Source organism: Lissotriton vulgaris, unplaced genomic scaffold (assembly GCF_964263255.1).
Source record: "Lissotriton vulgaris unplaced genomic scaffold, aLisVul1.2 SCAFFOLD_2305, whole genome shotgun sequence".
Taxonomy (NCBI): domain Eukaryota; kingdom Metazoa; phylum Chordata; class Amphibia; order Caudata; family Salamandridae; genus Lissotriton; species Lissotriton vulgaris.
The window spans coordinates 304,759-330,278 of NW_028246212.1; the positions used below are offsets into that span (position 1 = coordinate 304,759).

Below are 25,520 nucleotides of genomic sequence, written 5' to 3' on the forward strand. Positions count from 1 at the left end.
AGAAACTGCAATAATAAAAGGCAATGTCATTTACATTTAAATAGGTCAAGGTTTCCAAAATGCGTGGCCGCTTGCATTGCAAGTGCTTGTTTCTTTCCCCGTCTTGACAGCTCGCATGCTCCGCGGTGACGTCACGTGACGTCCAGGTGGTGCGTTTGCCGGCGACCAATGCGAATGGGGAGAAAGCAGCTCACCCGGTACGTCACAGAGGCAAAGGTCAGCTGACAGCCGGAAGTGAGGGAGAGGCTCGAGAGCCTGAAAGGAGAGGCTCGAGCACCGGAGAACACGGCACCCCCGGCAGGTGACCCGGAAGTGACCGGAGAGCAGAGGCGGAAGTGACTCCACAGAGAGACGGTCTGACCCGCCGGAGCCCCGTCGCAGCCGCGCCCATGACGGCCCCCCTGTCCGCCCCGCCGCGCAAGCCGTGGTCCCCGGAGAGCGGGCCCCCGCTGAGCCGCGCCTGGGGCCGCCTGTCCTGGATCTACTACCAGTACCTGCTGGTGACGGCGCTGTACATGCTGGAGCCCTGGGAGCGCACCATCTTCAGTATCCTTCCGGGGTGTGTGGGGGCTGTGGGGCGACCCCTTCAGTATCCGACTGGGGGATGTGTGAGGGGGCTGTACGTCATAGGGTGGGGCGACCCCTTCAATATCCTTCCGGTGGGGTGTGGGGGGGGCTCATAGGGTGGGCCGACCCCTTCAGTATTCTTCGGGGTGGGGTGTGGGAGGGGGGCTGCATGTCGTAGGGTGGGTGAACTCTTCAGTATCCTTCTGGGTATGTGAGGTGGGGGCTGTACATCATAGGGTGGGGCGACGCCTTCAGTATTCTTCGGGGTGGGGTGTGGGAGGGGGGCTGCATGTCGTAGGGTGGGTGAACTCTTCAGTATCCTTCTGTGTGGCGGGCGATGTATGTCTTGGGGTGTGACCTTCTGCATCCGTGTGTGGGGGTGGTAGTCGTGGGAGTGCAGGTCAGGGCTTCTGTATGTCAAAGGGTGGAGTGACATCATCAGTATTCTTCTGGGTGTGTGAGGTGGGGGCTGTATGTCATAGGGCAAGGGTGACACCTTCAGCATCCTGTGGGGGTGACGGGAGGGAGCCTGGGTGTCAAAGGGTGGGGTGACCTCTTCAGTATCCTTCTGGGTGTGTATGGGGTGGCTGTATATCATAGGGTGGGGTGACATCTTCAGTGTCCTGGGTGTGTGTTGGTGGTCGCTGTATGTCAAAGGGCAAGGGTGACACCTTCAGCATCCTGTGGGGGTGATGGGAATGCAGATCAGAGAGGTGGGGAGCCTGTGTGTCATAGGGTGGGGTGACGGTTACAGTTTACTTATGGGTGTGTGTTGTATGGAGCTGCATGTCATCGCTTGGAGTGATCATCTTTAGTATCCTTCTGGGGTCGGAGTCTTCGCGGTTTGGGGGTTGTAATTCTAGACTACAACTGGTATCTTAAGTGTCATTTGCACTAATGAGGTGTGCCTTCAGTGAGAGTCACTATATAAATGCAGAGCGTGAACCTGTAGGCATGTGGGGTTTGGTGGTCATTGTAAACTATCTTTGACATGGGTAGACTTATCTGAATGTGATAGGTGGCTAGGATGGTACCTGTTAAAAACGTGCTGGCCCCCTAAGGCGATTCAGCACTGTAGAAGCAAACCCTTAGTATATTGCATTATTCAGGTTGTCTATCGAACGCACTATTGATTAGGGTAGTCCTAACTGAAGTTCCTGTTCGGTTATGTACTGATATTCCCCGGTGCCGCATGGCTGTGCTGTGCAGGTGAAGTGTGACTGAGAGGAGTTGAAAAGTCTGTGGTGGCTTGCATTCTAGGAGTGTTGTGTGTAAATAGTCGCTAGGATCAGCAGAACTGACTTCCCTGCGTGGTATGTGACACACGTCCTCGGGTGATACCTGATATTCCTGGCCAGACCAAACCTCCTCAGAGTCGGCCTGTTCGACTTTTGGGTTATTTGCGGTTTAGCAGGCGCAGGCTTATTCTGTTTGAGGTCAGGTCATTACTTGTAGAGCTCTGCCTTTATTTAATTGCATCTGCTGAGGTAGAGCGGTGACCACTCCTTGTGTCAACCCTGTGGGTTTCGGGTGGCTGTCAATAGAGTGTGCATAGTGACTGATCATAGAGGTTGTGATGACCACACATCGAGTGGGTTTGTGGGGCATTTGTTTATAGTCTAACTTAGCTCCAGTAAACACTTGTTGAGTATCTGGTAGGGCTCAGGTTCTATTTTTTTTTTTTAATTTACTGCTTTGCATGTTTTATGTTTCACACTTTGCTGTGCTATAATAGACTTGTCATGTAGATCATCTGGCCCTTTTTTCTTTGCACTTTGGAGTTGTTCTATTTTCGTACTTTGAAAAGCTTTTCTGCAAGTACTAGAGTGCACAGAAGCAAACGACTGTAAAAGCAACTCACACGAACATCTGCTTTGTAAGCCAACATCGCTTTATATGCTGACATTTTCAAGTTCAAACTTCTAATCAGATGCGCAAAGCAAGTCATGGAATGCAAAATGGTGCTCCAGATAGATGCCAGGAGTTAGTTCTGGTGTTATCCGCAATAGTGTGTGGTTAATACGCCAGTATTTACAATTTGTAGTACTGTTGACAGTTGTTACCATCGTTCACATGCCTTTCAATCTTTTCATTTTTTGACACTTTTCTACAATTTTCCACATTCTGCATAGCTGTCCAGTAGCATAAATTGAAACTGTTTTCAAATATGACTTTTCAGTAATGTTAAAGTGTAAAATGACTCCAATTCTAAGCCGATTGTAAAAGTTCTACCCCCTTAGTACTGAATTCTATGTCAGGAAGCAGAGGCGAGGATTATGCATATCCTTTCTCTATTTATTAGACCGCAAGTTAAAAGAAAACAAGAAAAAACAGCCATGAACTACATAGCCCATGAGGCTCAGCGGTAGTCATGGAAACCAGTCCACCAATCGCAATCCAGGCAAGAGCATATAGGAGATCCCACGGCGTAGTCCTTCCTCTTTCTCTATTGCTGCTCTCAGTTAAGTCCCTTACTACTTATTTCGCATTTGTTATGGGTTAGTGGCGTGGGTAGTTAGTGTTGACAGCTTGTTTATTGAATTGTTTTATTGAATTGTTTCTTATTGTAGCGGGGTTCTCCCGCTTGCTGTCCGACGCGGGAGGCTTCGGCTCGAGCGTCTGTTTGGTGCGCGTGCGCTGTGTGGTGCTGTCTGTCAGACGCGCTGCCTGTGTCGGAGCTCTCACCACAGCGCCCTTAGACGCGCAGGAGGCAATAAGGGCGCAGGAGGCAATAAGCTTTGTTTTAATCTTCAGGCAGCCTCCTCCCCCCCCTTCACTGACACCGCGTTTGCGGTAGGTTAGACGGGCTTGGCCCAAATTTGGCAGTTTACTGTATCTTTATTTGCAGTGTTAAAGAAACTAAATTTCATTTCTTTTCAGTACTATCTACTGCACAGGGCTCCTGTGTTGGGGGGAACCCTTCTATATATATTTATAGGGTGTGTTGGTTTATGGGTGCCCGACCCTCCGTTATTATGCACGTCATGACCAGGATTATGTGTCCCACCCTCCCCTGATTCTGAGGGACAGTTCCCCCAGGTGCGCTCTCCTGCAGAGGTAGGCAAGCTCCTCTCTTCGGCCATTGCCCAGGCGCTTGCTCCTCTTTAGGACAGGGTTGATCAACTGTCTGCTCATGTCTTTAAGTCTACTTCTATTATCCTGGGAGACAGTGGGGCAGGGCCTAGTGGCATTCACTCTGTGGTGTCACGTAAGCCCGTCAAGCGTAACGCGGGGCACCTGGAAGGCTTCAGTAAACTTGCTGAAGTCTTCCATAAGAGTGCGCGCACGCTAAGAAGTGCACCCTACCGGGAGGAAGGCTCAAACGGGTATACAGGTGGCGATGCCACCCCGGATTTTGGCCCTGAGGAAGGGTTTCCTGAAGGCGGAGAGGGTGAGGACTATTATGTCTTTGCAGATGATGATGAATCCTCAGAGGATTTGATGGATTCGGGCAGGTCTTGGCGTCCTAGGCCTTCCAGTTCGGAAATGGGTGATGGTGAACCGGTTCATCCGGACATGTTTGACCCTCAATGTTTCTTCCGACCGCGTTCCACTGAATGGTTACCCGATAAGATGACAGCCGACTACGTTGCCTGTAAAATCAGACAACCCCTCAATCAGGAGGTGGGGTCTCGCCTCAGTTCGGAGTTATCGAGTTAGCACAAAGGTCTCTGGAATCCGTACAACCTCTTCCAACGGACGATGTTACGGGGTGGGCACAGAGGGCGATGTGCCTTTTGGGCAACCCCAACTGTGCCCTCTCAGCTTAGCGTTGTCGTTCTCTCCTCCTAAAGATTGATCCGAAGCTTGGGGAATTGTCTTCGTCTGAGGCTGGCTCTGTGGCTCAGGGCACCCTTTTTGGTGATCCTTTTGTGAAGGAACTTGGAAAGTTTGTGGCCACGTTCTCTGCCCTTGATAAAGCACAGGCTTCTAAGAAGAAGATTTTCCGAAAAAGGTTTTTGCCGGGGCTGGACGAGGCAGGGGTCGCTCTTCCGGCTGTCAGTTCAACCAAGCCTCCAATAAGGGACCAGGGAAGCGCAACAACAACTGAAACGATGGTAGATGGGGGTCCTTCTGTCCTTCCTGTGGAGGCAGAGGTCAAGGCAGGGGCCACGGTGACAACCAGAATAATTCCAAAGGATTCAATGGTAAGCATGAATCTCCTCTCCGGTTTGTCTGGGGGGCAGGATTTCTTCGTTTCTGGCAAATTGTGCAGAACTCACGTCGGTTCCTTGGGTGCTAGAAACAGTTCAGGGGTTTCACATAGAGTTCTACGGGTCCCCTCTTCAAATTTCTCGTCCTCGCTCTTTGGTTTTCTCCGAAACAGAAGAAGCGCTCATAGACCTGGAATTTAGGATCATCTCTCAAAAGGCGCTATTGTCCTCGCCAGTCTTCATCGAAGAGGTTTTAACAGCAATATCTTTCTGGTCGAAAAGAAAGAAAAGGGCTTCAGGCCTGTTATCAACCTCCATTCTTTCAACGAGTGGTTGGTTTATCAGTATTTCAAAATGGAGGGAATCCATCTTCTCAGGGATCTCCTTCTCCAAGACGATTGGTTAGTCCGGTTGGATCTCAAGGATGCCTATCTTTCGGTCCCCATCTTCTCTCCTCATCGCCGGTTCCTCCAGTTTCAATGGAAGGGTCAAACTTACGAGTTTCAAACTCTTACCTTTTGGTCTTTCCCCAGCACCTTGGTGCTTTACAAAACTTCTACGGCCGGTGGTCGAACACCTTCGCACAAAAGGCATTCGGTTGATCTATCTGGACGACATCCTCCTGATGGATCAATCAATACATTTGTAGAGCGCGCTACTCACCCGTGAGGGTATCAAGGCGCTGATGGAGGGGGGTGCTGCTTCTGCTCGAATAGCCAGGTCTTGAGGTGTCTCCTGAAGGTGAGATGGTCCTGGGTCAGTCGTAGGTGTGCGGGGAGGGAGTTCCATGTCTTGGCTGCCAGGTAGGAGAATGATCTTCCTCCGGTCGTGGCTCTGCGAATCTGTGGAACGGTGGCGAGGGCGAGGCTGGTGGAGCGGCGCTGGCGGGTGGTGGTGTGGTACGAGAGGCGGTTGTTGAGGTATTCGGGGCCCATGTTGTAGAGTGCTTTCTGTGCGTGGGTGAGCAGCCTAAACGTAATCATCTTGCTGACGGGGAGCCAGTGTAGGTTTCTCAGGTGGGCGGATATGTGGTTGCGGCGAGGGATGCCGAGGATGAGTCGTGCGGAGGCGTTCTGTATGCGCTGAAGCAGTTTCTGAAGTTTGGCTGTGGTTCCTGCGTAGAGGCCGTTCCCGTAGTCCAGTCGACTTGTGACGAGGGCCTGGGTGACCGTCTTTTTGGTTTCGGTGGGGATCTATCGGAAGATCTTACGGAGCATGCGTAAGGTGTTGAAGCATGAGGACGAGACTGCGTTGACTTGCTTGGTCATTGTGAGGAAGGAGTCCAGGATGAATCCCAGGTTGCGAGCGAGGTCCGTGGGTGTCGGTGCGGTGCCCAGCGTCGTGGGCCACCAGGAGTCATCCCAGGCGGATTGGAATTGTCCGAGGATGAGGACCTCCGTCTTGTCTGAGATGAGCTTCAGACGGCTGTGCTTCATCCATTCTGCGACCTCTTTCATTCAGTCCTGGAAGTTGGCTTTGGCGATGGTAGGGTCTTTGGTGAGGGAGATTATCAGTTGGGTGTTGTCGGCGTAGGAGAAGATGTTGATCTTGTGTTTTGCGTGCAATGGTGGCGAGGGGGCTCATGTAGATATTGAAGCGGGTTGGGCTGAGTGAGGAGCCCTGAGGTACGCCGCAGATTAACTTGGTGGCCTCTGAGCAGAAGGGAGGGAGGCAGACTCTCTGGGTTCTGTCGGAGAGGAACGATGTGATCCAGTCCAGGGCCTTTCCTTGGATCCCAGAGTTGTTGAGGCGGGTTATTAGGGTGCGGTGGCAGACTGTATCAAAGGCTGCCGAGAGGTCCAGGAGGATGAGGGCGTCTGTCTCTCCGTTGTCCATCAAGGTCCTGATGTCATCGGTGGCTGCGATGAGGGCGGTCTCGGTGCTGTGGTTGGCTTTGAATCCGGACTGGGATGAGTCGAGCAAGTTGTTTGCTTCGAGGAATGTTGTCATCTGTTTATTGACGGTCTTCTCGATGACTTTAGCCGGGAAGGGAAGAAGAGAGATGGGGCAAAAGTTCTTGGGGTCTTTGGGGTCTGCTGTTGGTTTCTTCAGGAGGGTGTTGATTTCTGCGTGTTTCCAGCTTCCAGGGAAGGTGGCTGACGTGAAGGAGCTGTTGATGATGTTCCGGAGGTGGGGTGCGATGATGGTGTCGGCTTTGATGAAGATATGATGAGGGCATGGGTCGGAGGGGGAGCCGGAGTGGATGGTGTTCATGACGCGGGTGGTGTCTCCAGTGCTGATGGGCGTCCATGCGCTGAGGCTGGTGGTGGGGGTCATTGGTTTGGTGTCTGGAAGCGGAGTCTGGGGTCCGAAGCTCTCCTCCACTTGCAGGTTACAGTGTCCCTTCTGCAGAATCTGGGGTTCACCATCAATGCTCAAGAATCAGACTTGATTCCGCAGCAGAGCATGATTTTTCTAGGGTTCGCATCGACACGACGGATGCCACCTTGAATCTTCCGTCTCAGAAGATTTCCAAAATCAAGAAGGAGATTCGCAAGGTACTCCATCGGGACAGGATCTCTCTTCGTCAAGTGGCTAGAATTGTGGGTTTGTTATCATCTTCGATTCAGGCCATCTTTCCGGGTCTTCTGCATTAAAGGGCCCTTCAGAGGTTGAAGGCTTTTCACCTCCGCAGAGGTCTAACGTACTCATAGTTGATCTCCCTCTCCTTGGAAGCCAGGTCGGAGCTCCTTTAGTGGACCGACCATATGGAGGCTTGGACTGGGAGAGCGATTTTCGGCTCCCGTCCGGATCTGGTAATCTAGTCGGATGCCAGTCGCCTGGGTTAGGGGGCCAGATGCGGCTCTCTCTCTGTGGGGGGCAGGTGGACGGAGGAGTCCACCTCCACATCAATTGTTTCGAACTCCTGGCGGGTTCTTTTGCCATTCATTCATTCATGACAACCAGGGTTTCCTGCTGTGTCCTACTCCGGATGGACAATACGACGGCTGTTCGATACATCAATCGCCTGGGCGGTACTCACTCCAAGATTCTGGCAGATCTCGCCAAGGATTTTTGGAATTATTCCCTTCAACATCAGATTTCAGTGACGGCAGAGTATCTCCCAGGAGTTCAGAACTTCGTGACAGATTGGAACTCCAGGCATTTCCGGGATGCCAGTGATTGGAGGCTGGATCCTGTTATCTTCCGTCAGGTCGTAGACCTGTGGGGTCTTCCTCTTGTGGATATCTTTTCTTCCAGATGGAATGCCCAACTCCTGCGATTCTTCAGTTGGAAGCCGGATTCAGGAGCGGAGGCTTGGACGCCTTCCTTCAGGATTGGTCGGGGATTCCAGCTTATGCTTTTCCCCCGTTCCTGTTCATTCAGAGAGTCACTGCCCAAGTCCGCAGGCAGAAAGCCTCTCTGATCTTGATTACTCCAATCTGGAGAGCTCAGATTTGGTTCCCGTCCCTTCTGGAATTGTCTTGGGACCGGCCTCTTCGGTTGCCGTCTTTCGAGCACATTCTGTCGGAACCCCTGGGCCATCCTCACCCCCTGGTTCTCCAAGGCCATCTACATCTTATTGCCTGGAGGATTTCAGGAGATGATTGACTGACGGCTCGCTTTCGAGAGAAGCTGAACTCCTCATTCAACAGGCCTGGGCCCCGGGTACTACCAAGCGATACCGATCAGCTTGGAGACGGGTTCGTTGTGTGGCGAAACACCTGGATCCCGTGGGCTCCTCCGTTGCTGAGGTAGTCTACTTCCTTGCGGAGCTCTTCCATCAGAAGTTGGCTATTTGTACCATTAATTCTTTCCGGTCAGCCATTTCTGCTGGTCCTTTCCTTGTGGATGGGGCTCCTGTTGGAGAACACCCTTGGGTTTGTAAGCTCTTGAAAGGCATTTGTCTTTCACGTCCCCCCAGAACCAGGTTATTCTGGCCAATGGGATGTTAATTTGGTTCTTCATCTTTTATCTTGGCAAGATAATGATTATCTGTCTTGGAAGGAGATTTCAGCTAAACTCGCTATTCTCCTTTTTTCTTATTTCTTGTGAGAGAGCTTCTGATGTCCGTGCTCTGGACAGTTCTGCACGAGTTTTTACCCCGGAAGGTGTTACCTTTTTACAATTTCCAGGCAGACTAAATCTAGTACAAGGTCAGTAACCTATCCTGCTTTTCCGGATTCTCCTACGCTGTGTGTGGTTAGATGCCTTAAATCTTATGAAGACATGACTTTGGAGGTTCAACCTCCTGGTGAGCGGCACCTTCTTATTGCCATTAAGACACCCTTTCGGGCGGTTTCCTCTCCTACCATTGCTAGATGGGTCAATGGGATTATGTCTGAATCCGGGATTGATGTCAGAAATTTTGGAGCTCATTCTACCAGAGGATCTATGGCCTCCAAGGCTGTCCAAGTAGGTGGCAGATTGGAGGACATTATGAATGCGGTTGATTGGTCTTTGGAATCAACTTTTAAAACGTTTTATTTCAAGCCAATTCATGAAGCTGCTGCGCTAGTGGTAAGGAAGCTTTGAACTTGCATAATCCTCGCCTCCGCTTCCTGACATAGAATGAGAAATTTCATAGTTATCACAAAGGAGTTTTAATTCTATTAAGGACGCGGAGGCGACGACTATCCCTCCCTGGCTTCATCTAGCCTCCCGCCCTGGGATTATCTGTATAAGGATTGTCTTTCTACGTATCGAGAAAGTATTGCTCTTGTGATTTATCGTGTCTCTGCATCAGATATGTTCTGTTTCGATTGGATTTTATTTTGCAGCTTGTGCCTTAGTGCTTTACTGCCTTTGTATTTGCTTGACTTGTTGCCATATGCTTCTGTACTGTTCTCCTATATGAGTTCTTTCTGGATAGGAGATTATTATGTTCTCTTTTATCCTAGGCTCAGATCCGTAGACGGAATATACGGTGGTCAACTTACCTTCCTGCAGCAGCGAAAGAGGAAGGACTACGCCGTGGGATCTCCTATATGCTCTTGCCTGGACTGTGATTGGTGGACTGGTTTCCATGACTACTGCTGAGCCTCATGGGCTATGTAGTTCATGGCTGTTTTTTCTTGTTATCTTTGAACTTGCTGTCTAATAAATAGAGAGAGGATATGCATAATCCTCGCCTCCGCGTCCTTGATAGAATTGAAACTTTCCTTTGTGATAACTAGGACATTTCTCAGTTACCGCCAAACAGCAAATGCTATGCTAACTCTGAATTCTCGGACTTCTGGCTTATGTCTTTAGGGGTTATGTACACATTAGTCCTTCTTCGCGCTGGACGGAGGACAGTGGGTAAGGCAAAAAGGGAAGCCGGTTGAACACTTCGTACCATGGGACGGGGAACGTAACTATTGTATGCACGATACGTCCTATGCAGATCCACCTTGACATTTCTGCAAGATTATAAAAGCCAGCAAGCGTCTGAAATCTAACTTTATATTGTCAGGTAATGTCGGCATTTTTCATTTTCTTTGGTCATTTTTGTGTATCTTGTATGGATTTCTTTTACGGTGGAGCAGTTCTTCTTTGGCAAGCCTTAGTGCTCAGTTTCACTTGTAGGTATCGCCTACAGACAGCTTTTAGCCATTGTGTTTAGACTCTTTGTGGACAATAGCATTAATTACAGCGGCTGTGGCTCAGCCAGTTAATTGGCTTTCTTGTCAGTGTCCTTGTATTTTATGGTTTTCCTTTCTGTCCTTGTGCTTGCTCCTCCAGTTGACACATAGGGTCTATGCCATCATTTTGATTGGATGGTTTCTATTTTTCCACAGGTCAACACCAGGAAATGGAGTGTATGTGTTCTCTTGCTCTCTCCCCTATGTGCTGCTTCCACACCTCCACTCCTCTCTCCTGCTCGGCTTTTTAAAACATTGAAATTCCCTACTCAGGTCCTTTTTTGTTTCCCTTACTTGGAGGATACTTACCTGTTCCTATCACTACAGGTTTTAAACCACTAATGCAGTTATGATCCTTCTTCTTTTTTTTATTTATTTTTTATTAACACACTTACTTTGGAGCTACGACTCGCTCTACAATTCCTGTTAGCCTTTAAAAAGTCCTTTCGGACGAAACTCGTGTCGGCTGCCTGTTTCTTATGTAATGGATTTTGACAACAAAAAAAAAGGATACATAGAAGGAAACAAAGATCGACTTATGGACTTCCTCTTTTTTACTATGATGGTTAATGTCTACTTTACAGACTTGGACTGATTCTGGATGTGCCTCTGCATTTGTCTAATACATTTGTGAACCTCAAAGGGGATTTTTTTCTCCTAGAGAGTCCGTTTGGTCTCCTAAAGGCGGAGGGAGGCTGTATGCTTGGAGAGCACCACAGTATACTAAGGAAATGCAAACAACTTTCCGACGGACGAAGTGGGTGGATGTGCATTTGTAATTTGACATCTCTGCCTTGTTCCTTTGTGCAATAATTAAATGAATGTTTGCATTGTTCAGCGTCATCCATTTTTTTTTGTTTCTTTTGCTATTGTGTGTTGGGTGTGGCACTAGGCAACCCCCTGGCAGGTTGATGCTCACTATTGGTGCATTGTGTCCATGGTGTGCCAGGAGGGTTGGCCCCTGGCAGGGTGGTGCCCATTATCTGTGTCCTAGGTGTGCCAGGAGAGCTGGGCTGTGCCCACTGTCAGTGCCTTGTGCCCTAGGTGTGAATTTATATAGTAAACCCAGGGGTTAATATAGTTATGAGATCGACAAGGATAGTTTTGATCTCAAACATTTGAGATCCTCTTCAGGACAGGTGTGTGAGCACCTGATATCAGGAAGGAACCATGTAGATGTCGAACCAAAGCACTGTGGTGTCTCACGCTAGAATGGATTGAGTCTTTAGATGGTTGAGGAACAGTTAGTGGGGCATCCTAATCTGGAAGGAACACGGTTCAGGGTTGCAAGGATCTTGTGTTGGTTATCCTTGTTGGGGATCAGTCGTGGTAGGCCAGCAGATTGTGATCCGAGCCTCAAGGGATGGGCGGCACACATATTGCTCATGACGCATTTATTTAGGCTTGTATTGCAGAGCGTCCGGGGAAATGGACTACAGGGGACCAGATCCCGTACTGATTCTGTAGCAATTGATTCTTCTCGCTGAGAATGAGACTTGTGTCTATATTAACTCCTGGTTTTACTACATAAATTCATTAATAGGAGTTCAATGTTATGTTTTTTAAGAGTTGCATTTTTTTAAACTTTCTTTGACTCCCTAAAGTACCTACTTTTTACCTTCTTGTGAGCACTGGATCATAAAAAACAAAAATATATATATATATATATTGACTTAAAGTTTTTGATATTCTGCAAGAATACATTAATTGCACTATACAGTAAACTGTTTTGGGGTTGTTTTACTTTATAATTGTTGTATTTCCATTACATTGTGTATTAGAGTCCTGAAAAAAACATACTGAACCTATTATTTTTCCTTTCGCTGAAAAGGAAAGTTTACAGGACCACTGCTGGATTCAACCATTGTTCACCAAACAAGATTTATTTACCTCAAGTTCTCCAATTGTGGGATCTCCTTGTTTAAAAAAAAAAAAAAAAATCTGTGTTGGGTGTGTCAGGGTGATGCCCACTGTTGGTGCCTTGTGTCCTAGATGTGCCAGGAGTTTTGGCCCCTGGCAGGGTGGTGCCTACTGTTGGTAACTTGTATCCTAGGTGTGCCAGGATGTTTGGCCCCTTGCAGGATGGTGCCTTGTGTCATAGTTGTGGCCTCAGGCTGCCCCCTGGAAGGGCAGTGCCATTGTTTGTGCCTTGTGTCCTAGGTGTGCCAGATGGGCTAAGCGGTGGCCACTCTCAGTGACTTGTGTCTTAGGTGTGCCAGGTGGGCTGGGCAGTGTCCACTTTTGCTGCCTTGTGTCCTAGGAGTGCCAGGAGGGTTGCCCCTTGGCAAGGTGGTCCCTACTGTCGGTACCTTGTATCCTAGGTGTGCCATGATGTTTGGCCCCTGGCAGAGTGGTGCCCATAGTCTTGCAGGATGGTGCCTTGTGTCCTGGCTGTGGACCTAGGCTCCCCCCTGAAAGGCAGTGGCCATTGTCTGTGCCTTGTATCCTAGGTGTGCCAGTCAGGCTCGGTGGTGCCCAATCTCGCTGCCTTGTATCCTAGGTGTGCTAGGAGGGTTGGCCCTGGCAGGGTGGTGCCCACAGTCTGTGCATTGTGTCCTAGGTGTGGCACCAAGCTGCCTCCTGGCAGGGTGATGCTCCCTGTGGGTGCCTCGTGTCATAGGTGTACCAGGAGGATGGGCCCCTGGCTGGGCGATGCCCCCTGTGGGTGCCTAGTGTCCTAGGTGTTTTCAGGATAAAGACGAGCCGCACGGGTGCAGTGTTTCAGGAGCGGCTTGGTGTCTGTGTGCTGCTCTGACGGGCCAGTGAGTGTGTGTTGAAGCTGAAATGCACGGGTACTCCTAGTACGGTCGGCTGGCCTTCATTGGTGGCCCGCTGACCTTGTTGCCATATAAGGTAAGTGGCTGTGATGTGCGCAGTCTTGAGTGGCAGGAGCGCGCACCTGGAGTATGTGTGAGCAGTGGATTGATGGGGCCCAGAGGTGCCCATCACATCTCTTGATGTGCTACAGTCCCATCACCTCTGGGGCAGCACGGGCCACATCAGTGTGCATAGAAGACTCCAGGATCGAGCAGCGATTCTCACAAGCCACAGGTGTGCCCACTGCTGTAGGGGAGAGTTGTCACTGCAGATGGTTTATGGCCCAGAGAATGCCTCACATTTATTTATATACTTTTTATTTTTTATTTTTATTTTTAGTTTTTTTATATAGCGCAAACTGGACCCGAGGATTATCGGGTATCAGAGCACTTTATATATATTTTTTTAAATCTTATATTTTTTTTAAAATATTTCTTATTGAGTAAAGCAAAAAAAGAGACCATTTTACAAACAATTAACATCATCAGGATTTTAGACTAAATGTTACACATTTGCTGAGCGAACTTTAAATTAGCTATAAACCGACAGGGATCAGAATGCCAAAAATAATAATAATAATAAACATGGTAAGTCAGTAAACAAGCCAGATCTTAAACTACTTACAGCTATACAAGTTTTGCTAATAACATGCTAAAGTTCTTAGTGCTACAGTACTTCAGGGAGATCCCCCCCCCCCCCCCCCCCCCCCCCCTTACACTCTTAGAAAACGTGCTATAGTGCTTTATAAATGTGCTTTTTCGGCACACAAAAAGTGCATCGTGCTGAACCGTCAAAGTAGTATAGTGCAAGATCTTTAAAATCTCAAGTCGCCCATTGTTTCTAAATTCTTAAAATACTTCCCAACAGCCTCACATTTTCTTGTAGCTCCTACCCTCATAGCAGATGCCTCTTCAAATCCCATAGTAAATTTCATTTTATTTATCCTCTTCAAGTAGGAGTGGACCTCCTCTGACCTCCATCTCTGGAAGATTAAGGAGCGATCTACCAAAGAACTGATTGCAATAAAAATTGCCTCTGATTTTGTCAAGTCTCTCCTTTCTCTAGAAATGCCATAGAGGGCTACCACATCTTTGGGGTCTACCCTCTTAGGACTGCCTGGTTTATAGCCGAGAATATATTCACCAAAAAATCTCTAATTTTGTACATGTGTCAAAAGTATGGAGCCAGTCCCCTCCCCCTCAGATTGGCAACAGAAACATTTGTTTGCTACTTCTGGATATCTTTTACTAAGACTGGCTCCTCCGGTTTCTACTATTTAAAGTTGATGGAATGCAAAGGTTTGAGGCTCCAAATTCTTCCTTGTCGCCTGAAAAACTGGAAAGACTGTGGATTAGAGGAGTTTGGGCATTTCCTAATGAATAATAAATTAATTACCTGGCAAGTGGTGCAAAGTAGATATGGTGATAATAAAAAGCTGTTTTTTTTGAGTATGTACAGATTACAAACTTTATAAAAAAAATATAACCCTACATCAAGCGGCGCCCCAACAAGTCAGAATGCGCCCTTTTTCTAGCCAAATTAAAGGGGGTAGGTAACCGGAATTCGCAGCTGACAAAACTCAATGTGTCCCCTGTGGTTGTTAAATTTTTAGGAAGAGTAGTACGTGAAACTAATTGTAAGTTGTCTAGTCCGGAGTGGCAGTTAATATCTCAGTTGGGCAGTGAGGCATCAAGAGCTGCCAACTTTAAAAGGATGGCCTTCCTGCCCCGTTGTTTGGCATAGGACACATTCATTTTTGTGAGGCAATGGGAGATTGTGATTTGCCCACAATCACAGGACGCTGCGAGACTCGAACCCGATTGCCCAGCTTGGAGGTCGACCGCTCTAGCCGTTAGGCTACATCCTCTCCCCATTTATCAGAAAAGGGTCCGAAATAAAAACAACACATACATATGTACTCACGCAGGTGAGCTTTGGGCAGCCCTCCTTATTCCTTGGTCTGTTTACAGTCCATTTCGTTGTACTCCCACCCGCCCCAACACTCTGAGTCCCTCAGTGGGTCCGGCGAGTGGACGCTTTGGCTCTCTTGAGTGACCGCATGTTACCGGTATCATGAACGTCACTTAAAAAACAGTGCAGATCTGCCCGTAATTAGTTTATTTTTTATCATTACTCATTTGTAATGAATATGCTCTAAAAATAAAAACATGAACGTCAATGCCGTGGCTGGTGCCTCTGACCATGTACCCCACACACGTGATGTGCCCAGGTCTCCCCCCAGGGCTGGTCCCACCGCGCCCTCTGCCGGCTCTTTCCTGCCACCTTGAGCCGGTGGCACCTGCTGTGACTGGAGTTTCCTGGAGCCGCCTGCCCATGGCCATGGCTTGTCATTGTTCGCTTCGCTTTGTGTTCACTGCACAGAAACCAGCCCTGTGCCTCGGGCCGTGGGGTTCTTGGAAAACTAACAATGAACCTGCAGGAGTGTGCGTGAGGCTTGCACGCCGGGGTTATTTCTGAATGGCGGGGTGTAAGCGAGGCTGGAGGTGTTTGTGGCGGTGGGGGCCCAGGGGAGGGTGTGGCGGAAGCCCAGCTGCTGGTAGCTACTGGGGTGTCCATGGCACCCCTGCTCCAGCCTCTTATGTAAGGTGGTGTCATGTCTGACAAGGAGCTCAGAACTAAACAATAACCCAGGCCAAGGGAAGTGACCGTGAGTCTGTAAGCACACGTGCCCTGAGGCCTGGGCTCTTTTGACTCGGCCTGTCCTCTTACAGATGCCTTAATATTGTACTGAAATCCCACTGATTCATGCGGGAACTAAAGGACAGGGCGGACTGAAAGCAGACTACAGGAAGCCAGTCCTTATGTGTTTATTTATAACGTTGTATATAGTGCGAACATGACCCTAGGGCCTAGAGGGTATCAAGAGCTTCACATGAAGGGCGGGGAGGAGATAGGTGTGGGGCCAATAACCAGTCCCATATACCAACAAGGAGCAGACATTGAGGATTAACAAGTGAATGAGCTTGACCTCCATAGGGCAGCAGATGGATAAAACACAGGTATGCAATCCATAAACAAAAGGTGTGATCTTGGGGCAAAAACGTGTTAATCAGAAATGTTTTCACTTCTTTTTAGGGCTCGCACTGCGACGCAATCGCAAAAGCGATTGTCGCAGTGGAGTCCTATTGTAATCATTCTGGCTTTCAAGGACTAACGAGGTTTAGGACAACAGACTGGCACGCACGCAGCATGCCGGAATCGGATCAGGTCGCGCTCAGATTCCGGCAGGCTGTTCACAACACATGCACACGCAGGCAGGCACACACAACACACACACACACACACAGACAGACAGACGCACACACACAACACACACATACAGATGCACGCAACCCCCTTCACCCCCACTCACCAGGCTCTTTCAGCGTGTTCTGTGTCCCCAGCGCTGGTCTTCACCCGGGCACCCGGGCCCCCTCCTGGGACCCGGGACTTCAGATTCCTGCACTCTGCTTTGGCGCCGGGGGCGCGCATGCGAGGACAGCCCCCGCCCTCTCACTGTAAACCCGGGCTGCTTTCGCTGGTCACGTGCCCGTAGCCACGACAACACGCGGCGCGCTCGCGCGGACCCCGAGAAGGAGCAGAGAAGCGGCTGGCAAGTGGTATCCCGAGCGGAGGACCGGAGCAGGCTACATAACTGAGTGGCGTAGCTAGGGGGGTGCGGGGGGGGACGGGACGCCCATTGCGGCCTTTATAATTTATTTGGGACCTGGAACGATCGAACACAGTTTCCCCACTCCTCCCCAAATACAATATAATGGCGGCCGCGGCCGCAACGGGCCTCCAGTGCCGCGGCCGGGCCCAGGGGACAGAGCTCACTTTGCCAATGGCCTGTCTTAAAACGTCTCTGCTTCCTGCCGCTTTATTTTGCCCCCCCCATTATCTCATTATCTGCATGCCTCCCGCGCCTCCGCAGGGAAAGTGACAGGCAGGTAATATTTCGTATCTCTGACATGATCGCAGAGATGATTTTCGGACCTCTGTAATCCCCTTTGGCAGTCCTGTCATTCAAGTATAACGCAGTCAATGCTATCAGTCAACCGTGGGCGTGGCACACCATGGGGGCCGGGATTAATTATCCGGATGTGCCGGGCGGCGGTAGAGTTTGCCATCATGTCCGGAGGAAGTCAGAGGAAGTGGCGGCAGTAGCGGCGGGAGACTCATTTGAGTCAGTGGAGTACTACACGAGACTCAAGTCTCTCATGGCTGCCACCGCGCAAAAGAGCATGATCGATTGCGGGGGCAAGCAGGAAATTCTGATATGAAAAGTAAGTGTGCCATCGATGTGCACTCTGCCTGCCACCAGTCTTCACCCCAGGCTGCTGGCACTCGAGTCGACTCGTCCCGACCCGCTGCAGGAAATTCTGATTTGAAAAGTAAGTGTGCATCGATGTGCACTCTGCCTCCAGTCCAGTCTTCACCCCAGGCTGCTGGCACTCGAGTCGACTCGTCCCGACCCGCTGCAGGAAATTCTGATTTCAAAAGTAAGTGTGCATCGATGTGCACTCTGCCTGCCACCAGTCTTCACCCCAGGCTGCTGGCACTCGAGTCGACTCGTCCCGACTGGCTGCAGGAAATTCTGATATGAAAAGTAAGTGTGCCATCGATGTGCACTCTGCCTGCCACCAGTCTTCACCCCAGGCTGCTGACACTCGAGTCGACTCGTCCCGACCCGCTGCAGGAAATTCTGATTTGAAAAGTAAGTGTGCATCGATGTGCACTCTGCCTCCAGTCCAGTCTTCACCCCAGGCTGCTGGCACTCGAGTCGACTCGTCCCGACCCGCTGCAGGAAATTCTGATTTGAAAAGTAAGTGTGCATCGATGTGCACTCTGCCTCCAGTCCAGTCTTCACCCCAGGCTGCTGGCACTCGAGTCGACTCGTCCCGACCCGCTGCAGGAAATTCTGATTTGAAAAGTAAGTGACCCAGAACCACCTAGAGTTCAGAAAGCAGCTTAAAACGTGGATATTTGACAAATAATCCCCCTCCCCTTCATAAGCGCCTTGAAACCCTCTGGGTATGTAGTGCGCTATACAAATTTGTTTGACTTGACTTTGACTTGACATCGATGTGCACTCTGCCTCCAGTCCAGTCTTCACCCCAGGCTGCTGGCACTCGAGTCGACTCGTCCCGACCCGCTGCAGGAAATTCTGATTTGAAAAGTAAGTGTGCATCGATGTGCACTCTGCCTCCAGTCCAGTCTTCACCCCAGGCTGCTAGCACTCGACTCGTCCGGTCTCGGCCATCGACTCGAGTGCCAGCAGCCTGGGGTGAAGACTGGTGTCAGGCAGAGTGCACATCGATGGCACACTTACTTTTCAAATCAGAATTTCCTGCTCGCCCGGCCTCCAAGATTTCATTGCCCCCCTGTGCCAAATTAGATAATTACAGGAGGAGTTCGGTGGCTGGCCTGTCACCTCCTGACCTCGACACTTTCTGCCTTTTTATTAGTCTCTGTTGTGGAGGATCTCTGAAGGTTGTGTCCCACACAGTGTGAGTCTGAGACTAGGTGCTGTGTGTCTTTAAAAGGCACAACAAGCACGGCTCTCGAGACAACAGTGCCATTTAGCAGAATATATCACGGCCATCACTACCTGAAATGTGTCCAGATTGCCAGCAGCTGCCTGCGTCCAAGGAGTGTGACAGACTCGGGACCCATCCCCAGCAGTCTTTAGATTTTCCACTGCAGCACTGTGACTCGTTAAACTTGGTAAGAGTAAAACATGAAAGCTGCTGCCATTTTAAATGTTCATGCTAAGGTCAGATTTGAAGTTTTATTAGATAGCTGCCAAGGTTTTAGATTTTGACATTTTCATAATTTTAGTAAAATTTTTGATATGTATATGTTTCCCTCATCTTCATTGCTTGATTTTGCTCGCAAAAAGTGTCACTCGTATTTGTTGAAATGTCACTCATAATTGCACTACAATTATAACCATGTCACACATAGCAATCTGAAACCTTGGCAGCTATGCTTTGGGTGGAAGCCGTGAGGCGTGAGTGCCAGTTTCATGTCACTGCACAATACCGCCAGTTTTCACCACACCATAGGATCTTGGGGAACTGTCTGCCACTTTTTTGCAGGCTCCTCAGTGGGAGATGTGCAGGGTGGTGAGGAACCAGGCATCAGTTACAGCATCTCACCAATGGTTTAAACCCCAGTAGTTTGTCCGAAAAGTGAAACCAATGGCATGTTTAGAGCGGGGATTCCCAGCTGACATTTGAAAAAGCCATGCGTAATATTAAACATCCTATTAAAAAGTTAATTTATACCCAAAATAACTTTGTAGCAACATTAGGATAATGAAAGACTGGGCCAAAAAATAATAATCTTACCTATACCATGCATTTTGCATGCAGCTTTTTGATAACAGTCCAAATGAGACTGCTATATTAGGATTGTAACTTATGAACTGCAAATGACAAAAAGATTTCTGTGACCAAAGCAGTAGCCCATTGATCTATGCACATAAAATACAGTTCTGTGATCTGTATGATACATGTTCTCTGCAGCACGGACGCTAACCCTCTGAGTTACTTTATGATGACTCAAAAACTGCCTCTAGACACAACCCTGATCTCTCTCAGCAGAAACATTAATCACCATACTTATCTTTACTTTTTTATTGTAGCCTGAAAACTACTGAACACACAAGCAACTCTCCAGCAGGTGCTTTTAAACCATAAGTTACTGCTATTATTTCCAAACACAGCGCCCCCTGTGGTCAGCGCCTGGTGCACTGCCTAGGAGGCAGAAGGTGGAGAGATGCACAAGGAGGCGCCATACAAATATATTTGCCTTTGCTTTGTTACAATATGGGCCGGAAAATAAAACGCACCGGGCCTTTTTTTGAAATGTGACTTAGCATTAAAGATGTGCTGACTTTTCACAATTTAAATTAAAATAGACCAGTGCTTTAATTAAATACCCCCTCTCCCACTTGTGATAAAGTTACTGGGAAAGCTTTCAAGTGCTCACCGTCCTTCTTCCCCAGCAAACCCTCTCCCCCCCCTCCCCTGAGGGGCAGCAATCTGAGGGATAGCCCATTTGTTGCAGCTTTATATAGCACCAAATAGATCCAAAGGTATTGTACACTGGTCCCTCTCACCCACTTCTTGTGGCGAGGTTAATGCATACTCGAATTTTATTTTGGTGTGATTACTTTCAAACCTTCCCCCGTCCCATTGCTGTTTTCAATGCCATCATCCACCTTCCCATTATTGTTTTAAACCCCTCACCCCGCCACTATTTCCAGTTCTTCCCCACTATCCCTCTGTGGCTTTCTCAATTCACCCCCACCCCTCCTGCTGTTGCTTTTAAATCCCCAAAACCCTCCAGTTGTTTCTGTCAGACCTTCCCCTCCTACCTCGGCAGATAAAACATCACCCGCTAGCCATCCCACCAGATTGCCTTTGACAATGCTTCTTTACTTAGATTTCTGCCGTGCTGCGCTTGGGCAGCATGCATTTCTGAGAATGACAGTCCGGCAACTAGCCCAGAACGTGCTCGGGGTAAATAAATACAAGTAAGAGTTACAGTCCTAAACAGCACGGACAGTGTGACTGACTCGAGAAGGGGTGCTGCAGTTCCTCAATGCTACTGTCTGTCAGACCAGAACATGTGCGCGTGGGACAGCAATGCACCGGACTTGTTCATAAAGCTCTTTGCCACCGTCCCATATCTTTGTAAACCGGCTTTGCTGCATGAAGTGACTGTTCTGCATGCCGAAACCTAAAACCCACGTGCCTTTATTATTTATCGCTCTCTCTCCTTTGTTATTTATCTCTCCCTCCCTCTCGTTTGTTATTTATCTCTCTCTCTCCTTTATTGTTCTTTATATCTCTCTCTCTCTCTCTCTCTCTCTCTCTCTCCTTTATTGTTATTGATTTGGACTGATCAAAGTGAACAACACTGCTGGAGTCCTGCTCACACGTTGTCATTGGTGCCTGAATCTTGTTTCCCGTGGGTCTCAGCCGGTCGGTCATCCCTTTGTTTTGAATCTGTGCTTTGTACATATGGATGCTGACAAAAAGGGGAGGTTCACAATAGGCTGCAGCATCACAGTCATGTGTTTTGTCTTGTTTTGGGTAATTACAACATGACTGTGGGCTCCGTCACTGCTCATGCGTCCACGTAGCAAGACTAATAAGCATTTGCAATCCAATAGGTCTCGCATTACTGAAAGTTTGAGCTATTGGCGTTGCATCATTATTTGCAATGCCAGTAGCTCAAACTTTAACTACTGCGAGACCTATTGCATTGCAAATGCTTGTTTGAAGGAGGCGGTAGCTGAGATCAGGCAGACATCTGGAGGCAGAGAGTTCCAAATCTTTGTGGCGACACCCGAGAAGGCTCTGTATCACGTTTTTCTTTTTACGAAAAATCTGGTTTCAGTAGCAGAGAGCTAGCACTTCGCAATTATACCTGGCAGGGTTTTTTTTGTTTCCAAAGTTGACTATTTTCCACTCTTAAAATTCCAGGTTTACCTTTATTTATAAAGTTTTGCAAACGTTTTTTTCAGCTTTGCGAGTTAATTTTTACGGCACGGCAAGGTAAACTGCAAGAGTTTGGCAAATATTTGCAAAACATTTCTCTACATTTTTGTGAGCAGGGGCCTGCCCTGTGCACTTCCTGTTTGTGTTATAGGTAGAGGGTCAGGGCTGTGCGCGTGAGGTGAGGTGAGCAGGGGCCTGCCCTCTGCACTTCCTGTTTGTGTTATAGGTAGAGGGTCATGGCTGTGCGCGTGAGGTGAGGTGAGTAGGGGCCTGCCCTCTGCACTTCCTGTTTGTGTTATAGGTAGAGGGTCAAGGCTGTGCGCATGAGGTGAGGTGAGCAGGGGCCTGCCCTCTGCACTTCCTGTTTGTGTTATAGGTAGAGGGTCAAGGCTGTGCGCATGAGGTGAGGTGAGCAGGGGCCTGCCCTGTGCACTTCCTGTTTGTGTTATAGGTAGAGGGTCAGGGCTGTGCAGGTGAGGTGAGCAGGGGCCTGCCCTGTGCACTTCCTGTTAGTGTTATAGGTTGAGGGTCAGGGCTCTGCGCGTGAGGTGAGCAGGGGCCTGCTCTGTGCACTTCCTGTTTGTGTTATAGGTAGAGGGTCATGGCTGTGCGCGTGAGGTGAGCAGGGGCCTGCCCTCTGCGCTTCCTGTTTGTGGTATAGGTCAGGGCTGTGCGCGTGAGGTGAGGTGAGCAGGGGCCTTCCCTGTGCACTTCCTGTTTGTGTTATAGGTAGAGGGTCATGGCTGTGCGCGTGAGGTGAGGTGAGTAGGGGCCTGCCCTCTGCACTTCCTGTTTGTGTTATAGGTAGAGGGTCAAGGCTGTGCGCATGAGGTGAGGTGAGCAGGGGCCTGCCCTCTGCACTTCCTGTTTGTGTTATAGGTAGAGGGTCAGGGTTGTGCAGGTGAGGTGAGCAGGGGCCTGCCCTGTGCACTTCCTGTTAGTGTTATAGGTTGAGGGTCAGGGCTCTGCGCGTGAGGTGAGCAGGGGCCTGCCCTGTGCACTTCCTGTTTGTGTTATAGGTAGAGGGTCATGGCTGTGCGCGTGAGGTGAGGTGAGGTGAGTAGGGGCCTGCCCTCTGCACTTCCTGTTTGTGTTATAGGTAGAGGGTCGGGGCTCTGTGAGGTGAGCAGGGGCCTGCCCTCTGCGCTTCCTGTTTGTGGTATAGGTCAGGGCTCTGCGCGTGAGGTGAGGTGAGCAGGGGCCTTCCCTGTGCACTTCCTGTTTGTGTTATAGGTAGAGGGTAATGGCTGTGCGCATGAGGTGAGGTGAGTAGGGGCCTGCCCTCTGCACTTCCTGTTTGTGTTCTAGGTAGAGGGTCAAGGCTGTGCGCATGAGGTGAGGTGAGCAGGGGCCTGCCCTCTGCACTTCCTGTTTGTGTTATAGGTAGAGGGTCAGGGCTGTGCAGGTGAGGTGAGCAGGGGCCTGCCCTCTGCACTTCCTGTTTGTGTTATAGGTAGAGGGTCATGGCTGTGCGCGTGAGGTGAGGTGAGTAGGGGCCTGCCCTCTGCACTTCCTGTTTGTGTTATAGGTAGAGGGTCGGGGCTCTGTGCGGTGAGCAAACGCCTGCCCTCTGCGCTTCCTGTTTGTGGTATAGGTCAGGGCTCTCCGCGTGAGGTGAGGTGAGCAGGTGCCCTCCCTGTGCACTTCCTTTTTGTGTTATAGGTAGAGGGTCGGGACTCTGAGGTGAGCAAACGCCTGCCCTCTGCGCTTCCTGTTTGTGGTATAGGTAGAGGGTCAGGGCTCTGCGCGTGAGGTGAGGTGAGCAGGTGCCTGCCTGTGCACTTCCTGTTTGTGTTATAGGTAGAGGGTTTGGGCTCTGTGAGGTGAGGTGAGGTGAGCAGGGGCCTACCCTTTGCGCTTCCTGTTTGTGTTCTAGGTAGAGGATCTGGGCCCTGTGCGTGATTTGCGGTGAGCAGGGGCCTTCCCTCTGCCCTTTCCTGTTTGTGTTCTATGTAGAGGGTCGGGGCTCTGTGCGCGTGAGGTGAGTAGGGGCTGCCCTCTGCACTTCCTGTTTGTGTTATAGGTAGATTCCAGATATGCACACTGTTATTGCCGATCAATAAATTCTGTGCCCAATGGCGCGAACTGAGCGAAGACACAAACCGATATCATTGTGCGAGGGTAACGCATATATGTAGCTCCAGTAAGAAAATTGGAGGGCGACCCAATATCCCCTTGTGAGCTTGGGTACTGGTATAAGCTAAAGCAAATGGCCAGCAAGGGATTATTTATACATTAATATACTGTCAATATATATTTATGTATTTAGAGATCTCGAACGCCATGAACAAAATTCCCAGGAATGAATCCAATGTCTGATTTTGCTGATTAATGCAGAGAAGAGAACAATAAATGAAAAAGTAGGCATACCATCAATGTCATTGTGATCGGTTGGTCTTTATTAAAGCAAGAGGTAACAAGGGGTTCTATGAACAGCAAGGAACGCCTTTCTATCCATCATGTTAGATCTAAATAAAAGTAGTTGAGGGTGCATCAACGTTTCGGTCTCCTGTCGCATGAATACGCAAGACCATCATCAGGACTAGTTTATATTTAATGTAGAAGGTCCCTGAAAGTTATTTCACTGGGAGAACAATAGGAGTGAGTTTAATTATTGTTATGACGGGTATTATGATATGTGTGGTATTACACAAGGAAAAATTGCGAAACTACTTAGAGGGGCCACAGCTTTGCAAATTACTTTTCAAATATCCACCTCCGTGTGGACCGGTGGCTGCAACAGGGGACCATGGTAATTCTGCTGACATGGTGGGTCATTTAATCTGCTTCGATGCTCTGTGTGCAGTGATTCCATGCCCTGCCGCAGTACGAAATGAAGAAATCTGTGCTTTGCTGTCTACTCTCCTCTGTTGCAGAACCTACTGTTTTGTCCTTAACATCCTGCTCAGATTCAATGCTGGTCTCGGTCCTAGGGATGGCGCTGTATACGGGATACGTCTTCATGCCTCAGCACATCATGGCCATCTTGCACTATTTTGAGGTCGTGCAGTGACCAATGGAGACCCCTCGAGGAGAAGTCTGGAGCAGAGGGGCTTGAGGTGCCTGCAGTTGGTTGGTCCTGAACCAGAGACTCTTGGCGCTCCATGGATGCAGAGCAACACGCACTGTGTGGCTGGGTGCAGCATAGATACCCAGCATTGCAATTCACATTCCTTTTAATCTTCCAGGGGGTTGATTATATACAACTTTTATCTATTTTAACTCGTATTGTTTCTACTTTGAGAGCAGTATTTTCTTAACATTTGTCAGTTTGAATATTGCACTGTCAAAGCAGTTTTTTCTCTCAATGCAATTAAGTAAATTGTGATGCTTTATTTTTTAATTGGATGAGCAGAGATGTGGTTGAGTGGTGATCTTTGCGTGTGCTTGGATCATTTGTAAATAAACTTATTTCACCAGCGAAGGTTGTTGGACTCTAAGGAAGAATTAATATTGTTTGATGCGTGGTGTTCGTTTGCAAAATATGTGCTGCATGTTTGCTGTCCTCACAGGGGCAGTGGCTGCGGTCTCTTCGTTGCTTGACCGAATGTGATTTATCCATGGACGCCAGCCAGGTTTTGCAAGAAAATAAAAATGTAAATTGTTCTAACGTTAGAAATTTTTGCTCATTTTATTTTCTGTGTGTGTGTATATTATGCACAGTTGGCAACGGCAGAAGAGTGATACACTGTATATGAACAATGTCTGAAGATGTATACCTTGAAACACACAAGTATTGGAGCTTAAATCGGTGTTCAAAAGCTGGGCCCCAGATGATTTGAGGAGTTGTACAGTGAATGGTGAGATGTCCTGGGCCCTCAGTGGTTGTATTTAAGATTTGCTGTTGCACCGGCTCTCTGGCTTCACCAAGAGGAGACAATGTTCAGGAACCACGTCCTAAACTT

At 49.0% G+C, this 25,520-nt stretch overlaps 1 protein-coding gene across 1 annotated transcript; it reads left to right on the forward strand.

Moving 5' to 3' along the window:
- Positions 1-211: 211 nt before the first annotated feature.
- Positions 212-25,234, forward strand: SPTSSA (serine palmitoyltransferase small subunit A). The gene is made up of 2 exons (XM_086949297.1): positions 212-546; positions 24,525-25,234. Exons 1-2 carry the CDS (start codon positions 390-392, stop codon positions 24,626-24,628), a joined length of 261 nt encoding a protein of 86 aa, XP_086805423.1. The 5' UTR covers positions 212-389; the 3' UTR covers positions 24,629-25,234.
- The last annotated feature ends 286 nt before the right edge of the window (positions 25,235-25,520 follow it).